At 49.5% G+C, this 18,407-nt stretch overlaps 1 protein-coding gene across 2 annotated transcripts in view; it reads left to right on the forward strand.

Annotated features, from left to right (window-relative positions):
• Galnt16 (polypeptide N-acetylgalactosaminyltransferase 16) overlaps positions 1–18,407 on the forward strand; it is a 92,095-nt gene that overhangs the window by 51,580 nt on the left and 22,108 nt on the right. For both annotated transcript variants that reach the window (XM_032908035.1, XM_032908036.1), the window contains exons 3-11: positions 2,330–2,428; positions 2,952–3,019; positions 3,838–3,903; positions 6,142–6,263; positions 9,069–9,156; positions 11,323–11,407; positions 11,707–11,810; positions 15,382–15,508; positions 17,277–17,369. In XM_032908035.1, coding sequence (XP_032763926.1) covers positions 2,330–2,428; positions 2,952–3,019; positions 3,838–3,903; positions 6,142–6,263; positions 9,069–9,156; positions 11,323–11,407; positions 11,707–11,810; positions 15,382–15,508; positions 17,277–17,369 — 852 coding nt within the window. The remainder of the gene's footprint in view (positions 1–2,329; positions 2,429–2,951; positions 3,020–3,837; positions 3,904–6,141; positions 6,264–9,068; positions 9,157–11,322; positions 11,408–11,706; positions 11,811–15,381; positions 15,509–17,276; positions 17,370–18,407) is intronic.

The raw sequence follows: 18,407 nt of genomic DNA on the forward strand, positions 1-18,407 counted from the left end.
GTGACTGGACTCTGACAAGTCAGCAACTCTTCCTGGGTTCAGTCCGGTGCGTCCTATCCAGAGTATATGCTATCACCTCTTCTTCCTGCCATCACTTCAGAAACATTCTACTCCTGCTGCAGAAGCCCCGCCCCCCCACGCCCCATTCCTGGTCTCATCTACTCTTCAGTCAGCACATGATGTTTCTGTGTTCTCCTTTCCTTCTTTGTCTTGGTGTGTGTGTGTGTGTGTGTGTGTGTGTGTGTGTGTGTGTGTGTGTGTGTGTATGTATGTGTGTGTGTGTGTGTGTGTGTGCGCGTGTGTGGGGGGGCAGGGGGTGTGCATGACCAGGTTTTTACAGTGTAGCCCAGGCTGGCGAGAACATACCCCAGGCTAGCCCTTAACTTTGATTCTCTCCCAGTCTCAGCTCTCAAGTGCTGAGATTACAGGTGCTAGCAAACAGACATGTAAGTCCTTTGTCAGTCAGCCTGAGAGCAACATCTTCTCTCTCCACTGCAAGCAATGCACTGCTCTGCAAGACCTTTGGTGGACAGCCCTAGTCATGGCTAACTTAGTCCTCAGGACCTAGGGAAATCTATGTCCTGACTCCATATGGAAACTGAACGCTTGGCCTGGATCATCTGGTCTACCTTCCCACTTTACCCTACCTTGTCCCTCCTCATGTATTCACTGAGAAACTAAAAGGGGGAGTGTGCATCAAGGACTGTGGTGGGTTGACGAGATGCCCTTTGCTACTGCTAGGTCCTTTCAGAGGACTGTGGTAGATCAGCATGAGTGTGTGCACATGCACTCTTGTGCAGGGGGAGCCCAGGAGGGGCGGGCCTGGTAAAGCCAGTGTGCTGCTGCTGCAAACCTTACCTTCCCAGGATACAGCTTCCAACGGACTCCATGCTGCGGGCTAGCTCCTGGTCCTGACCTCTGTCTAGGATGCTATTGTCAGAGTGGGAAACTACATGAGGTGGACTTGTTGGGAGCACGAGCAAACCTCCGCAAACATAGACATGGGACAGCTCCTGTCTCCTGGGAATCGGGTAGCCTACCCGACATCTAAATCCCAGAAGAATGTAGGCGTGGGGGAAGTTCAAGCCTACCCTCCAGACAAGTGTGGGAGGTTTGCCTCCTTCAAGGAGAGAGACATTACTGTCTAGCTTCTCTCCTTAGACATGATGTCTGGGGACAAGGGCAGAGAGCTGGTGCACTGGAGGTCTGTTCCCCATGGGAGCAGCCACTTGGACAGCCTGGCTCCTGGAAGCAGAAGAGAGCCCCTCCCCCACAGCCCTCTCAAGAAGAGATATTTTAAAGCTTCTCCGGATTTCTCCCTGGGGCCTCACACTAGCAGTGGGACTCCCAGCCTGTCTGACCCAGCCTCTCTGCAGGGCAGGATATGGACCTGGGGATTCACTCCGTGAGCTACTGTCCGTGGCATGAACACTGTAATGAAAAAAAAAAAGCCAGTCGTTTCTGGAGTAGTGTGGCTCGACTGTAATAAAGAACAGCGCTTAGGAAAACCAGCAGAGGCGGCTGCCTTCCAGCGGTTTGGAGCCAGGGAAGAATACATTCACAGAAGCGAGCGATGGATAGACAGGAAGGCAGGCAGAAAGGAAGATTTTTAATTCCTACTGCTGAGAGGAGAGGCAGTTGGGGTCCAAAGCCAGGGTGGGGGAGCCCGGCGCTGCTGAGGAGGGAGCAGAGTGGCAGGGACTGCCCTTGGTGTCTTCTGGGAAGCTGTTGTCCTGCAGGCTTGCCCCTGCCCCATAGCTCTGGCAGGGCTGTCAGTGCTATAGAGTGGGAGGGAAGTCCCTCCACCCCCACCCTGCAGGCAGAGTGGGAGGAATTTCTGGCCAGATCCTTCCAGAGCTGGGAGACAGGGAGGAAGAAGCATCAGAATGTGAGAAGGCAAAAAGGACTCTGGTTTTCTCTCTCCCCCACCACCTCGTCCCACTGGCCCGACCCAGCAGCAGCAGCCTTGCTGTCTGGTTCCTGGCTGTATCCTAAGGCCCATACATAGACCCTTAACCTCCCCAAAGGTCAGTGCATGTGTGCGGTGGTACTTTAGGTCTTTGGCAAAGAACCCCCAGGCTTAGGACGATTCCTCAATCTGCAACTTCCTTCCTGGACCCCAGGCCAGCCAGCAAGTGGGTGCTGGGCCCTTGTGGGATGGAACATCACGTTGTGGGAGGCGAGCTCTATCCTAGCTTCGAGAATACCTTGTGCCTTACAAAGCTGTCCCAGGGCACAGCAGAGTATAGAAAAGCACTGAGCAGCCTTTGCACGCCACCACTGCTCACCTTTGACCCTCTTCACCTCTGACCCCCTGTTCTCTTCTCAGTTGCCCATCCTTGTCCTATTCCTCGGACCTGCCAGCCACCAGTGTCATCATCACCTTCCACAACGAAGCTCGCTCCACACTCCTGCGCACAGTGAAGAGGTAAGCCCCTCACCTTTATGGTTCTGTCCCGTGCGGTCTTTGGCGGTGTGGAGTTTCTGACTAGACAGGACCTTGTTGCCAGGGATAGTGTGCAGACGCTGGGGGAAACAGCAAGCACTGGAAGCCTAAGTCTTGTCCTTCCAAGAAGCTAGATCTGGTGAATCTTTTGGGAGACCCAAGAAGTCAAAAAGTAAGAAGTCAAACCCAAGGTCGAATCCAAGAAGGCAGACATGCAGCAGGCTCTGAGTGGAAAGAGGCAGGGATAGACTCCGGGCCTCATAAAGCTGGGTATCCACACAGCAGGTGCCTGACAGCCACCGGCCCAGCACACTTAGATGCAAGTGTAACCCAAGAAGGGGTACCTAGTGACAGCACTCGGAGTGATGAGGCCCTGGTATCCTCTCCCAGAGAGAGACAGCCCCTGCCCCGCCAGCCATGGGGCGGGCAGGAGCCTCCATGGTGAGAGAGGCTTTTACAGAGATGCTGACCGCAGGCTCATTTCGTGTGCCCACTGCTATTCCAGTGTTCTGAACCGAACTCCTGCCGGCTTGATCCAGGAGATCATACTAGTGGATGACTTCAGTTCGGATCGTAAGTGTTCATCCTCCCTTTGCGTGACCCTCCATGCCCCATCCTAGCTGCTCCCCAGCTGCTGGGATAAGCTCTCTGCTGCCATCTTGATTCTCACACAGGAACCTCTGTCAGGCGGGCAAATCATTGGTCTTTTTAGGGTGATTCCTCATCTTGGAGCCTAACAAAGGACAAGTGTGGCATCGTCGAAATGACACACCCGTGAGATGACATTAAAAAACAAAAATAAAAGCAAACAAACTGAAGCAAGGGGGTGAGGAGACGCCTCGGTAGAGAAAGTGCTTACTGTACACGCATGAAGAACTGAGCTCAGGTATCCAGGACACACGTAAAAGGCCAAGTGCCAGAGTGCACATCCGTCAGCCGGTGCTCAGGGAAGTGAGGGGGACGGATGGTGGGTGCCTCACTGACCAGGCAGTCTAACCCAAACTACGAACTCCAAGGTCAGAGAGACAGAGAGCCTGCCTCAGAAAATAAGGCAAAGAGGTAAAGAATAAAGAGAAAGACACTGAGGTTGACCTCTGGCCTCTGTGCTTATACACATAAGCAAGCACACTCAGACAGACAGACAGACACACACACACACACACACCCCTGAAACAATATCCACAGCATCCTTCATCGTTAAAACTGACATGAAAGAGTCCCTTTTAATGCTCCAGGTGCTCTCTGGTGCCCCCTGGCTAGAGTTGGTTCATAGACACTAAGGTCCTTGCCTGGTCCAGGAGTGGGGACAGGGCTACCCTTCAGCTATGACAGCCAGTGTGTTCTTATGCCCATATCTAAATGAGCTTGCCTTCCCCCCCCTCTACCCTCAGCTGAAGACTGTTTGCTTCTGACCAGGATCCCCAAGGTCAAGTGCCTTCGAAATGACAAACGGGAAGGTAAGCACTGGGTCTGTGCCGTGGTGGTCTTCTACCTCCCAACTCCTGTGCTGGGCTCTGTATTATCCTAAGACCCTTTGGTCTGCCTTGCTTCTCTCGTCTGAGAAATGGGACCGTGCTGGCACTCTCCTGCCTTACAGGCTTGCTATAGAGATGAACAAGAGCCTCGTGATGGAAAGCCCCAAGAAAACGGGGGAGAGAGGGGGTGACCAATCAAGGAGTGTGTTGGAGCATCAGTGGGGGGAGGGTGTGACCAATCAGGAAGCATCGGTGATAGCACAGTGTGGTGTCCAGCCTAGAAGACACCAGAGAAATCCCAAGCACACCATTAAAAAACAAAGATAAAAGCAAACAGGCAAACAAACAAACTGAAGCAAGGGGGCAAGGAGATTCCTCAGGAGAGAATGTGCCTACCCTACATGCATGAAGAGTAAGCTTAGATATCCAGCTCGCTTGTGTGGGGATGTTTAACATTTGCCACAGCCAAATTATATGTCTGTGAATAGTGTGGTGATTGAGGAGCGGGAGTAGGGTGAGCAGGAGGGACTTCTGTGGCGGAGTGGGCCTCAATGGTGGGAGATATAGGCCTCCATAGGAAGAAGAGTAGCAGGCACCTCAAGACACAGGTGATGGAGAGCAAGGGAGGGTGGGGCAGGCCGAGCACGCTGCAGTCAGAGACAGGAGCTGACAAGTAGACAGACACTAGTGCTAGCAGCCCCACTCCCTGGAGGGCTGTGGCAGACATTGACTCTCCTGACATTCTTATCCTTAGGCATGACAGCCAGCGCTCCCATTCTGCCCACAGAGAAGCAAGGTGTCAAGAGGTTCTGTAATTTCCCAAAGGTAGTGAATGGAGGAGCCAGGATTCCAGCCTGGAAGACATACTCAAAGGCCAGCCTTTTAGTCCCTCTCTATGTGTTCTTCTTCCTGTGAGAATCCAGGCCTGGCAGCACAGGTAGCAGACTGGGTGGCCTGAGGTGAAAGCAGACCTTGAGAGACAGAACATTCTTAGACTTGACAAGACAAGGAGCAAGAAGGTTTTAGAGTCAGAGAAATATGTAATAGATATTATATAAGAAAGGCCATTTAAGCCATAAGGATATCATTAACTGAAATCTTCAGACTGTCAAGGAAGAGGCTGAAGAGAAATGTCTCCCAGCCACTATGCAGTAGAGGCTGAGGCTTGGGATTATGTTGTCCTAGGGTTTTGCCAACAGTGGGTGATAATTTATGCTCCTATGCTTTCTCCATTCCTTTAAGAAGAAAGCCTTTTGGACTGATGGCCGGTCAGATAGAGGAAGAGTGACGAGCAGGGGTGTGGCCAGGGAAGGGTCTCTAGTGACCTATAGACAGAGGTCTCAGCATGGGGGCCCTTCCCTTCCTACAGCTCACAGGACATGAGTGGTTGCTCTGGCCTGGGCAGAACCAGCTAGACCTCTGCTATCCTAACTGACGTCTCCATGCCACCTGCAGGAATGGCCAATGGCAAAGTCAGTTAGTGAGCAGTTAGTGAAACCACTAGGAAATGAAGGTGGGGACAGAAGAATCTAATGCATGTGGGTCTCTGGTACTAGGCTGTCTCCTTGCTCTACTGTTCTACAGGCTGGGTTATGGAGGCTTCTAATTGTATAGGTAAGAGAGAAACTGAGGCCTAGCAGTGGGAATACAGCTCAATGGAAGAATGTTTATCTAGCATGTACAGGACCCTGTCTTTGATCCCCAAGACTACAGAAAGAAAAGGGAGGAAGATGGGTGGGATGGAGGAAAGGAGGGAGGAAAGGTAGGAGAAGGAAGGGAAGGAAGGAAGGAAGGAAGGAAGGAAGGAAGGAAGGAAGGAAGGAAGGAAGGAAGGGAGGAAGGAAGGAAGCAAGCCGAGTAATGCTCATTCAAGGTGAGTGAATGGCTGGCATACAAGCCCAAGCCCTGCTCAGTCAGGATGATTCTCTCCCTGTCACATCTGGCTGTGCAGCTGGAGAGAACCATGGAGGTTCTCAAAGGGATTGGTTTTGTCATCTGGTCTGTCACTCACTCAGCTTGACAAGCCATCTGCATCTAGAGCATTGAGTGACCCTGGGTGACCATGAGGGTGTGGGAGACAAAGAGGGAGGAAAGAAACAGAGGCACAAGGAGGAGGCTAGCCACAGTAGCTCAGAGATCACAGTCCCGGAAGCAGTGAGGACCCTGGGACTTTGGGGACACTGGTAGGGTGGTAGCTCAGCTCTTCCTTTCCTTTTGCAGGATTGATCCGGTCCCGGGTTCGTGGGGCAGATGTGGCAGGAGCCTCAGTTCTCACTTTTCTGGATAGTCACTGTGAGGTGAACGTCGAGTGGCTGCAGCCAATGCTGCAGCGGGTGATGGAGGTGAGCTGCCTGTCTGTGGGTGCTGGACCCCTTCAGGAGATGCCCTCGGTGCTGGCAGCCTTCACTATCTGCAGAGCTAGGCTGGCATTGCAGGAGGCCTCAGGGTCTGCTACCTCTAAGAGACCCCACCCAGCCAGCTGTCTCTCCTGAAACATGAGTATGATTGTCATGTTTGTCCCTGCTGGGGGACAAGAATCACATTGCATGGGAGTTTGGTGAGCCAAGAAGCTCACACTGTAATGGGCGCACAGCAGAAGCTCACACTGTAATGGGCACACAGCAGAAGCTCACACTGTAACAGGCACACAGCAGAAGCTCACACTGTAATGGGCACACAGGATCCTGGGCTGGGGAAATCTGTGATCAGGCTGGAAAGCACAATGGAAGCAGTGCAGATTGGAATTCTCCAAGAAAGGGGAAGAGGGAGCAGGAGGCTCCTGCCATGTGTTTGCTGTTCATCAGGATGGGCTGACAGAAAAGGATGAGGTCACTACAACTGAACCCTAAGAGGGCAGTAGTCCCGTCTGGGTGTGGTGTGTCTGCCTATAATCCCAACATCAGCAGGAGGATAATACCTGAGTCCAGACCAGCCTGGATTACATTGTGAAAGGAAGAAGAAAAAAAGAGGGAGAAGGAAACAGAGGGAAAAGAGGAGGAGGAAGGGGAGACAAAGAAAGAGAAGAAAAACAGCCCAATTTTTAAAACAGGCAACAGATTTGAGCATTTGTTTAAAGAAGATTTACAAATGGCCACACACAAACAAGAGTAGCTCATGGGTTTGTTGGGAAACGTGATTGTACCTCATACTTACAAGGATGGCCAAAATCAAAAAGACAATAATAAGTGTTGTCAGGGTGCAGGCACACGGGAGCTCTCGCACATTGCTCGTTATAGTGGCCCCAGCAGAGACTTTGGAGGGCAGTCTGGCAAGTTTCTAGAAGTTTAAACAGAGCTACCCCTGTGATAAAGCAGTTCCCCTTGCTGGATATAGATTCTGGGGAAATAAAAATAAGAACTACACCTATGTTCAGGATCATTGCTAAAGTAGCCAAGAGGCTATGGTATATCCATATAATAGAATATTATCCAGCCAGAAAAACCAAGCACTGAGATTAGTTACAATGTATATCATCTTTGAAAACCTGAGAAATGAAAGATAGTCAACAAGGCCATATAGTATATGATCCCATCTGTAGGACAGGTCCAAAGTTAGAAAATCCATAGAAATAGAAAGTAGGCTGGGTTTGGTTTGTTGTTTGTTTTATTTGTTTTGTTTTGTTTTGTTTCTGAGGGAGGGGATGATAAAGTGTTCTAAAACGAGATGGTGATAGTCTACTCTGTGAATACAAAGTTCTCTGAATTATACTTTTAAATACAAATTATCAACTTTGTAGCATGTGAACTCTATCTCAACAGGGAGAGGCTGGTTCCCTAGGTAGCACAGAAAAGGTACAGTCGCTTCTCTTGTCAGCCGTTGTCCAGGCTTTGAACAGCCAAGCCATGAGTGAATTAGGGGTTTCCAATTATGCAAAGTGGGGCTTTGGAGTCAGGGAGTAAAGGTGCTTGCCACTGAGCCTGAGGGCTTGACTTTGATTCCTGGGACCCACAGGGTAGATGAGGAGAACTGAATGCAGCATACGTGCCTGTTGTAACAGGTTCATACATACATGTAAATAAATAGGTAGGAAGGTAAGTAGGTAGGTAGGTAGGTAGGTAGGTGGGTGGGTGGGTAGGTAGGTAGGGGTAGGTAGGTGGGGTGGGTGGGTAGGTGGGTGGGTAGGTAGGTAGGTAGGTAGGTAGGTAGGTAGGAAAAATAGATGTAAAGAAACATTTTAGAGTGGCTTTGTCACTTTGTCATTGTTGTCTTGCTGTGTAGCCCAGCTGGCCTTGAACACACCATCCTTCTACCTCAGGCTTGAGTAAACAGGTGTGTGCCATCACATCTGGCTTGGATGAGAGGGTATTAGAATTGGAAGCAGAGGACTGGAGAGATGGCTCAGTGGTTAAGAGCACTGACTGTTCTTCCAGAGGTCCTGAGTTCAATTCCCTGCAACCACACGGTGGCTCACAACCATATGTGATGAGATCTGATGCCCTCTTCTGGTGTGTCTGAAGACAGCTACAGTGTGCTTATATATATATAGTAAATAAATAAATCTTTTTAAAAAAGAATTGGAAGCAGAATGGGGTTGGGGAAAGAGGCTCTGGTCTATGACCTTCAATGGAGTATTAAAAGGGCTTACCAACTGTAGTTAGGATTTCCTGGGGTATACATCATGACTTACCCCCACTCAAGAAATCAGGAACATTTGTATTATACACCAGTGTTTCAAAATTGGATTTGCATTCTGTGTGATGGCTGACTTTAAAGCAGAACCCTATAGTCCCTGGCCCTCCCCTGTTGTTGCCCATTTGAGGAGATTCAACTCCAGAAGATAGAGAGGTGAATAGCAGAGAACAGAACTCCTCAGAGCTGTGGCAGCAGAGCCAGCCTGTGCAGCGACTGAGTCACTGTCCCAGGATGGTCGAGACCATGATGGTGACTGTAGCCAGCAGCAGTCAGAGAGGAAATCACGGAGCAGGAGATAGCCCAGGAGGGCTCAAAATGACATGAGAGGAAGTGAAGAAAGAGTAATGCTGTGCCTGGAGATAGGTGTGTGTGGTGATCTAGTCCAGCCTAGGGTCCTCCAAGAGCCTGGGGAAACTGTAGCACCCCATGTTCCAGAAGTCCCTCTGCAGAGCAGTCAGCTGGGCCTCTTTGTGTAGAAGCCCCTGACCTCACACCTTCCAATCCTCCTCTTCTAGGACCACACCCGTGTGGTGAGCCCCATCATTGACGTCATCAGCCTGGACAATTTTGCCTACCTGGCAGCATCTGCAGATCTTCGAGGAGGTGGGTCCTGCTCCTCAGGAAGGGCCTCTGGGCTTGAAGAGAGGCAGGCAAAAGCAGGGGAAAGCCCTGGTTCAAGTGCTCTCCCGAGTCTCACTCTGCCAATTCTTCCCAGGAGAAGATGAGGAGGCAGAAGGAGAGACTGGGGTTGTAAGCGCTTTACATACGTCAGAGGTGGGGCCAGCTAGTCAGTCATTCCTTCCCCTCATCACGGACACACTCCTCCCCAGTGCTGCTGGTCCAGGGAACTTAGCCAAAGGCCTAAGGGAAGTCTTGTGGAGAGAAGTTGTCTGGACAGGAAGAACAGAGCCTGTGGCCTCTCCTGGATTCCTAACACACACCCCAGAGGCCACCATTCACGTGGTTCACATTCACCACATTTGCCACTGAGCCTTGAAAATCATCTAGTCAGATTTGCTATGGGCTATTAAGTATATAAAACCCACAGCAGTGGTTAGGATTCTAGTGGGGACAAGTGTAAACCATCTCATTTGGTGTTTTGTATTGATTGCATGCGGAAATGTTTTAGATAGACTGTATTAAGACTGTTTTATTCAAATTAACTTCATGTTGTTTTCATGTGACTCCTGGGCTGTTTTTTAGATAATTTGTTTATTTATATTGTACATGCATGTATATGTACCTTGTACATGCGCTATCCACAGAGGTCAGAAGAGGGCATTTGATCCCCTGAAACTGGAGTTACAGATGGTCATGAACCACCATGTGCATACTGGAAATGGAAGCTCTCCTCTGAAGAGCCTCAAATGCTCGTATCTGCTGAGCGATTGCTCTAGCCCAGTGCTTCTCAGCCTGTGGGTTGAGCATATCAGATGTTTACACTATAATGTATAACAATAGCAAAACTACCGCTAAGAAGTAGCAACAAAATAACTTTATGGTGGGGGGGGAGGGTCCACCACAATATGAGGAACTGTATTAAAGGGTCACAGCATTAGGAAGGTCTCAACCTGTCCTGTCCTCTCAATCTCTGTCCTGGCCTCTTCTGGACTGTTTTAGATGGAATATGTGGCTTGAGTTGGTGGCTTGCTTTTATTGTCCTTTTTGACAACCGCAGAGCCTGGCATTGAGCTACCTAATTCAGGTGACAGTAGCTACATGTGTCTCTTTAAATTAATTAATATTAAATAAGATTTACAATTAAACTCCTTAGTTGTCCTGGCTACATTTCAAGTGTTTAACCCATATTCAGTTTTGGCAGCCACACAAGGTTTTGGTGACCCCACTGAGCCATTTAGATATAAAACATATTTGTCATACAGAAGGTCCTATTGGATATTGCTGCTCTTGAAAGTCTGTTACTGGAGCTAGACAGGTCTTCTCTAGGGCTTGGTTACCCACTGAGTGGACCCAACCAGGAATTAGACCTTGAAGCTGGGTAAGATCCTAAGGGAAGCCGGCCATTTCCCTCTGAGAAGTCACCTCAGGGCCATTGTACTTTGTCTTAGCTATTTTCCTATTGCTGTGACAACACACCGTGACCAAGGCAACTTATAAAAGGAAGCATTGGTCTGGGGCTCATGGTTTCAGAGGATGAGTCCATAACTATCACAGTGGGAAGTGTGGCAGCAGCAGGCAGGCACACATGGTGCTGGAGTTGTAGCTGAGAGCTTACAGATGATCCAAAAGCAGGAGGCAGAGAGAGTGCACTGGGCCTGGCGTGCGCTTTTAAAACCCCAAAGCCCATCCTAGGGGCATACCTCCTCCAACAAGGCCACAGCTCCTAATCCTTCCAGAACAGTTTCATCCGGGCACCGAGAGTTCAGATAGATAAGCCTATGGAAAACATTCTCATAATCAAACCAGCACCCACTTGCTGCTGCCCATGTCTGGACTTCCCTCTTCCCGGATGTCCATATATGGATGATATTCTTCATTCGGATCCTTGCTCCAAAGGCAGCCAGTGGGTGAGCCTGGCTGACCAACCTTGCTATAATATGGATACCTCATCTTATTTTTCCACCTTTGTAGCATTTGTCTTCTTAGTAGGCGGGCAGCATGTGAGGTAGGCACATGTTTCTATGTGAGTAGTGGAACAATGGTTTCTGCCACCCCAGTCTGACCAGAAGAAACTAAAGAGTGGAGAAGAAAGTCCAAAGCCCATAGGGAATTCTTCCTGAGCCCACTCTCACTCTACTTTGCCTGTAGGATTCGACTGGAGTCTGCACTTCAAGTGGGAGCAGATCCCACTGGAGCAGAAGATGACCCGGACAGATCCCACTAAACCCATCAGGTCAGCCTGCTGTGTCCTCTGCGGGGAGCCCTCCTTCCTGGGCCAGAGGTCTGGGAGGCTCTTTGGAGTGTGTATCATCGCTAGGGCTCCCAAGGGTGTCCAGTCTAGGAGCTGACTCTGTTTGAGCCCTCAGACCTGCCTATAGGAACAGAGAAGACTGAGACCATGGGGACAGTTGTGACAGCCCTGAGAGCTGGCCAGGCCTCCTGCCTCAGTGACTCTGTGGGATGGGACTTGAAGCCAGAAGGGAGGATCCTGGTTTCCACATTTCAAGGTTGCAACTTCTCTGTGTCTCTCAGGACACCTGTTATAGCTGGAGGAATCTTCGTGATCGACAAGTCCTGGTTTAACCACTTGGGAAAGTATGATGCCCAGATGGACATTTGGGGAGGAGAGAATTTTGGTGAGTCAATAAATTAATAATAGTAAGCCACCAGAGCAACACTGAAGCTTAGACAGAGCAGTCTATACTTCAGGCCCTGCTCTTAAAGATATGACATTGTTTTAAGTCTTTTAATCAGTGTAAGGACCCTCTGAGGTAACTGTCTCCATTTACCTGATGTAAAAAAAAACACAGAGAGTGATCTGTTCAGCTAGTCGAAAATAGTTTAGGTGTCCAGGGGACAAATGGCCAGATGTGTGTATAGGAACAGTAATGGCTGGACACAGGTTAACTATGTGGCTGCTTCTCTTCCAGAAGAGGTAGGGAGTAGCACATGGTGATCCTATGTAATATGGAGGCAAAAGCCTGTGTACAGGCTCTGACTGGGCTTCTTCAGCCTGTTTGGTTTGGGGCAAATTAAGCCTCTCTGGGACCCGGTTTCCTCCAGAGCTTGTTTTGAATAGAAGTGAAGCCATGGCTGTTATCACTGTGTGTGAGACCATCAGACCCAGGAGGATGGCACCTCCTGGGCTGCCTGGGACAGCAAGAGGAAGATGGAACAGAACAAGAGGGGAAGTAGCTGACTGAGCTTCCTCAGAGTGCCACCAACTGAGGTTGGAGCCCAGGCTCAAGCATTTCTGCTCTGGGTCACTGGGAGAAGACGCCAACTTGGATAACCTCAGTTTAGTCCCTTGGGAAAAAACCAAAAGGAAACAAATAAACAAAAGAAACAACAAAAGAAGGAAAGAACCCTGTTTTGCAGGGTTCCAGTAAAATAGTCATGAGACTGTGTGTACATCAGGACACACACACACACACACACACACACACACACACACACACACACACAGTGTAAATGCAGCCCCCTGCCTGGGTGTTCACAGGATTCATATGCAATGTGGACCAGATATGAAGACTAGCTAGCCAGCACAGTCCTGGGCGGCACTGTGGCCACAGGGAGCTGTAGCCAGCCATTCCCAGGTCTGAAAGATGGAGAAGCAAGCACCCCTTGGCAGGCCCTGCATTCTCACGGGTGTGTGGAGGCGTTGCCCCTCACCAATCTCTAGCTGCTGCTGCCTCCTACTGGCCACACCTGGGTGCCAACGGAAGGAAGCAATAGGGCTCTATCAGTCTAAACAGGAGCCTCCCAGAGAAACCTAGGAGGGCAGAGTCTATTCCACAGTCTTTGGGAGCAAGGGTAGTTGTCTCGTCCTTCTCTCAAAGCTCCTCTCACAGTCTTCCTTACCTGACCAGGTTTCTGGAGTAGCAGATAGGGCTGGTGGTCTCCCACCCGAGTGACACTAGGGTACCGGTAGTGGTGTTGTCTTCCTGAGTTCAGTCAGAAAGTGCCATGTGTGACAGTCTTTCACAGCAGAGTCCCTGAGTGGTGGTGAGGTATTCTCAAGGCCTGTGCGAGATATTAGGGCAAGAACCTTGTCCTCTCCTGCAGCATGGGGAAAACAGGTGCACTGTCTAACCATGTGGAAACCGGCACAGGCTTTTTTCCCCTCCGATCACTCTCGGAGTGTATAGGCAGAGCTCATATGAGTAGATGCTGTGAGGTGGGGCACTGTGACTCATGTATCATCACCCGATTTCTTGTATTTGCAGTCCCAGTGACCTGCTTTGCGTCCTGGTCTCAGCCTGAAGGTTTGGCAAAATAGTTTTACTATGAAGCTGAGGCAGGCCCAGCAGGCTAGAAAAGGCCTAGCCTTCCTGCATGCAGACATTTCTCTCTTTCTTTTTTCTTTCTTTTTTTTTTTTAAACAGGCTGGGAACTGAGAGAGAAGCCAGTGAATGATCAAATAGCTCTCTTCAAACTCTGCCTGAGGCAAAGGCTCCCAGGCTGGGGGAACTTGAAAGGCAGAGCTGAGAGAGGTTCTGGCCAGGCTTCTGTTCCTCAGAAGAAATTCAAAGAAGTGTCTTGGCTGGCTGTGGCCCTCAGAGGGTCAGGTGCTAGGCCCAGAGACTCCTAACTCTGATGGCTTTGAACTTTTTATTTTATTCCTTTGTTGAAAGACAGGAGCCACCCAAACTGAGCCATGCACCCATATCCCCTGAGACATCCACAAACGGGAGCTCAGAAGCCACCAGGAGTGGGGCTGGCAGATGTCCAAACCTTGAAGGTCACTTTAGGGTTTCTTCTGCTCAAATTCTGCAAGGACTCTCACGTCCTTCACAGCGACAACCAGAGCTCTATTGCTGGCTCCTTCATAGAAGCCCATGCATACACTCCACTCTCCTCTCTCATTTTTCACACCCTGCCTCACTCAACAGGCCTTGGTTGCCCAGAACTCACAGGTTGTGACTGTTTCTCTGGGCTCACGACCCTCTGGAAAATCCTTCCCCTGAGAGTTTCGTGACCCATTTCAAATCTTTGCCAGTTTCGGCTCTCTGCTCTAGTGTCCCCTTTTCAGTTGAAAAATTTTCAGATCAGGGCCCGGAGAGATGGCTCAGTGGTTAAGAGCACTGACTACGATTCCAGAGGACCGGGGTTTGATTCCCAGCACCCAATGGCAGTTCACAACTGTCTCTAACTCCAGTTCCAGGGGATCTAACACTATCGTCTAGCCTCTTCGAGCATCAGGCATGCATCTGACACACAGACATACATGCAGACAAAACACCCATACACATACAAAATAAAATAATAACAAAAGAAAAACTCTTTAGTAATCCTAATTAAAATTTAGCCCCACGCCTCCGACTCCACTGTCCCTCTCAGGCCCTGCATTTCCCGCCTTGAGTTTATCACTGTTCTTCACATAATCTTGTTTGCTTGTAGTTTTGGTTCCTCATTTTTATGATTTTGCTCCCCCCCCATGAGAATCTAGAGCAGTGCACAACACATAAGAAATGCTCAGTTAACATTCACCAAATGAACTGAAGAATTTCACTCAAGTGTGGCTTGGGCTAGGGAGTGCTCAAAGTTCTTGCCACGAATTTATGAGAACCAGAGTTCAAATCACCAAAACCCACATAAATGCCAAGTGGTGGTGGTGGCCCACATGTCAGTCTTTGAAATGTACACATGGGATCCCCAGTACCACCTGGCCAGCAGGAGTTGTATCAACGAGAACCCCTGCCTCAGTGAGTAAGTTGGAAAGCAAATGGGAGAAGACTCCTGACAGTAACCTCTTGTCCCATGCACATGTGTGTGTGTGTGTGTGTGTGTGTGTGTGTGTGTGTGTGTGTGTGTGTGCGCCCAGAGGTTAATGTTAGGAGTCTTCCCCCATTGAATCTCCAACTTATTGCAAGAAGCTTGGTCTTCCTAACTCGGGTCCGGCTGGAGCCTGTACCCGTGGGCTGGAGGAGATGCTGTCATTTGGTGCCTGTCTCCCGCCTGTGTTCTGTGTTTCTGTTCCTTCAAAGCTTTCTCCACTGCTCTCCTGGGGCTCATGCACAGGGTATGTGTGTGTGCATGGTGTGAGCTTGTACAAGGAAATACCCCTTTTTATCTACCACAAGAGCTCACATCATCCCAGCATGTACTTTCAAGGAGACAAAGAGAAAGAAATCTATCCCCTTCCCTTCTTCCCACCATCACCTGGAGGGACCCCTCCTCTTCTTCTGATGCTGTCATCTCCTACAGAACTCTCCTTCAGGGTATGGATGTGTGGTGGCAGCTTGGAGATTGTGCCCTGCAGCCGAGTGGGCCATGTCTTCAGGAAGCGGCATCCCTACAACTTCCCTGAAGGCAATGCCCTAACCTATATCAGGTAGGTCCGGATGGGAAACACCCTGGAGGAAGCATGGGATTCCCCTCACTCTAGACACCCCAGCTAGCCACTCTCAATGCATGTGCCTTTGGGTTGCAACCTCCATTTGCCATCCCAGGTCTGACACTCTGGGTATTTCTGAGGGGAGAGGACGAACTTGGAGCATTGCCCCTAGGTCTCTCTTGTCTCAAATTCCTTTCTCCACAAGTCTTAGACAAATGGCCAAGTAGCCGATTATTGCTGTCCTTACTCCTTGAACCTCAGTTGTTGGTCATGGCTGCCAATGCCCACATGTTGACTTGACTTGGTAGCCAACCATGCATATTCCCAGCCACAAATGACGCTGGGTCTCACAGGAGAGCGAATAGTGTCCTGGAAGACCACCCCGTGACCTGATGGAGGAGTTGGGGACAGGGGAGCTGTCCTGCTAAGGTCACGTCTTCCCCTCACCTAGCCATGCTGGTTTGTGTAGGTCGGACCAGTGCTTTCCACATCTAACTAAATGAATGATTTTTGTTTTGTTTCACTTCTCCCACCCCATTAAAAAACAAAAACAAAAACAAAAAGATTTATTTAGGGATGGATGCCATGTGCATTCCTGATGCTTGAGGAGACCAGATGAAGGTGCCAAGATCTCTTGGAACTGGAGTTACAAATAGTTATGTGGGTGCCAGAAACTGAACCCAAGTCCTCTATAACAGCAACAAGCCATCTGTCTAGCCCCCTTGCACCCCACTTTCATAGTAAAGGTCATAGAGAGTTACTGCAAACACACAGGCAGAACCAATACCAATTTTGACATGCAGATGATATTTACATATTTATGATAATAACTCTTCATCGTATTCAAGAAGAAAGGGAAAGCCATCTTCGTTCTTTCTCGCTCCCGTCTGCCCACTTGTCTTTTCAGAAGCAGCTATTGAAGCCTTTAAGTAGAACCATCTCCTCTTAGTAGATGGCTGGACTACCATGTTAGACTTCAGATGCATTCTCATGTGTAGTTTGTATAGAGACCCTTATGTTTGTCTTGGCAGGTGGTCATCATGTGCTCTTCCAGGGCCATGGCTCTGGCATGTGCCCTTCCAGGGGCGTGGCTCTCTAGCACTGTGTCACAGCTGTCCGTCCTCATCAGTATCACTAACCCTGGTCTTTTTCCAAGGCTGCCTCACTCTCCATTGCTTAGAAATATTTTCCTACTGAAAGACATTTATTTTGCTGCCAGTGTTTTCTTAGGCAACTATTCTTGCGTGCGTCCCTTTTGTCCACATAACAGGTCTTTCAATAGAACAGATTCCTTTGAGTGGAGAGCTGTCATGGGTCCTGACAGATCACTGGCAGGACAGACTATACGATTCATTTTACCCCGAGCCAGTATTGTTTTGCCTGTAAAGCTGGGATTCTTGTTGCTCTTTACTGCACAGATGGAGCCCATCTTTGTTTTCTTCTTGTTAATCGACAAACAGCCAGGCCTGATCACACAGGCCTGCAATCCCAGCTACCTCAAAGGCTAAGGCAGGAGGATTGACGTTTCAAGGCCTTCGAGGTCTACAGAGTGAGTTCAAGACCAGCCCAGGTAGCATAGTGTGACCAAATTTCATTAAAAGTAAGGAGTCCATGGTTTGAGCTCAGTGGCAGAGTGCCTGCCTGGCAGACATGGGGCTGTAGATTAAGTCTCCACAGCGTGTTTAAAAGCTGTAAGAACTCACACTGACCCACCTTGACCACCCCACTGTCTGATACCTTTGTTTTGCCCTTTCTCTGCTCTTAGGAATACAAAGAGGACAGCAGAGGTGTGGATGGACGAGTACAAGCAATACTATTATGAGGCCCGGCCCTCGGCCATCGGGAAGGCCTTTGGCAGGTGGGTCCCTCTGACTCCCCTGTCTGTCTCCCCCGACCCATGTTTGCACAGCCAGGCAAGTATGAAGTAGGTGCATACTGGATATCTCGGTCTCCCTAGTAACTGAGTCCTGGCTCTTCTGGCTCCTCTGAGCTCTGGGAGGAAGGGTATAGACCCTGGTCCTACACACTTCCTGGAGACAGATAAGAAGGGAAGTGTCCCCATGAAAGTTGAAAGTGTCGCCCATTCAAAGCTGCCCTCAGGAAGAGCAGCATCTGAGGTAGCAGTTACGAAAGGGTTGTCTGAAGAGGACAATGCAGGTTTGCCTCCACAGATATCCAAACCTGTGATCGATCTGTCAGCCTTCTTTCCGGTCATGGCCTGCGATGGCCATTGTCTGGTTAAGCATTTTGGAAATGCAGATGGATTATGAAATCACTTTAGTGAATCAGCATTAAAGGAGAAGATGAGATGGGAGCGACGGATGAATGTTGTGCCAGACAGACTAGAAAATCAGGGTTGATGGCTCTCTGTGGAACATAGTATCCTCTGAGGCTGATTCCATTGGGTATGCGCGTGTAGATGTGCACCCACCCGTGTGTCCATGGGATTGAAGGTGTGCTGCTCTCCTTGTTAGTTTCGTAGTCAGAGAAGTTTGAAGGCATTGTTAGTGATCCGTTATAAACGAATCCCCCCATACACACACTTATTTATTTCTATTTATCCTTAGAAAGAAAAAGACGAGCCACCGAGTGCTTAATATTTCCTGAGGCCCTAGTCTCATCTAAGCCCTGCATGTCCCCATATCCCCTTTTGATCTTCACAAAAATCCAAGGGGAGCAGCTGAGGCCTAGCTTACTCAGATGGGCTACAAAGGTCCTTAGAGGACAGCTGAGAAGGGTGAGATTCAAGCACACGTCCCAACAGCACATCAGAAGGCTGCAACCTGCCAGACTCCTGAAAGATGTTCACAGCTTGCTCTTCCCATTAGACCCTATCTCCTAAACCGGAAGTTGATGAAATCCTCTGTCCTCTGTAAAAGACCGGGACAGTTTGTAC

The sequence above is a fragment of the Rattus rattus genome, chromosome 7 (genome assembly GCF_011064425.1).
Source record: "Rattus rattus isolate New Zealand chromosome 7, Rrattus_CSIRO_v1, whole genome shotgun sequence".
Taxonomy (NCBI): Eukaryota; Metazoa; Chordata; class Mammalia; order Rodentia; family Muridae; genus Rattus; species Rattus rattus.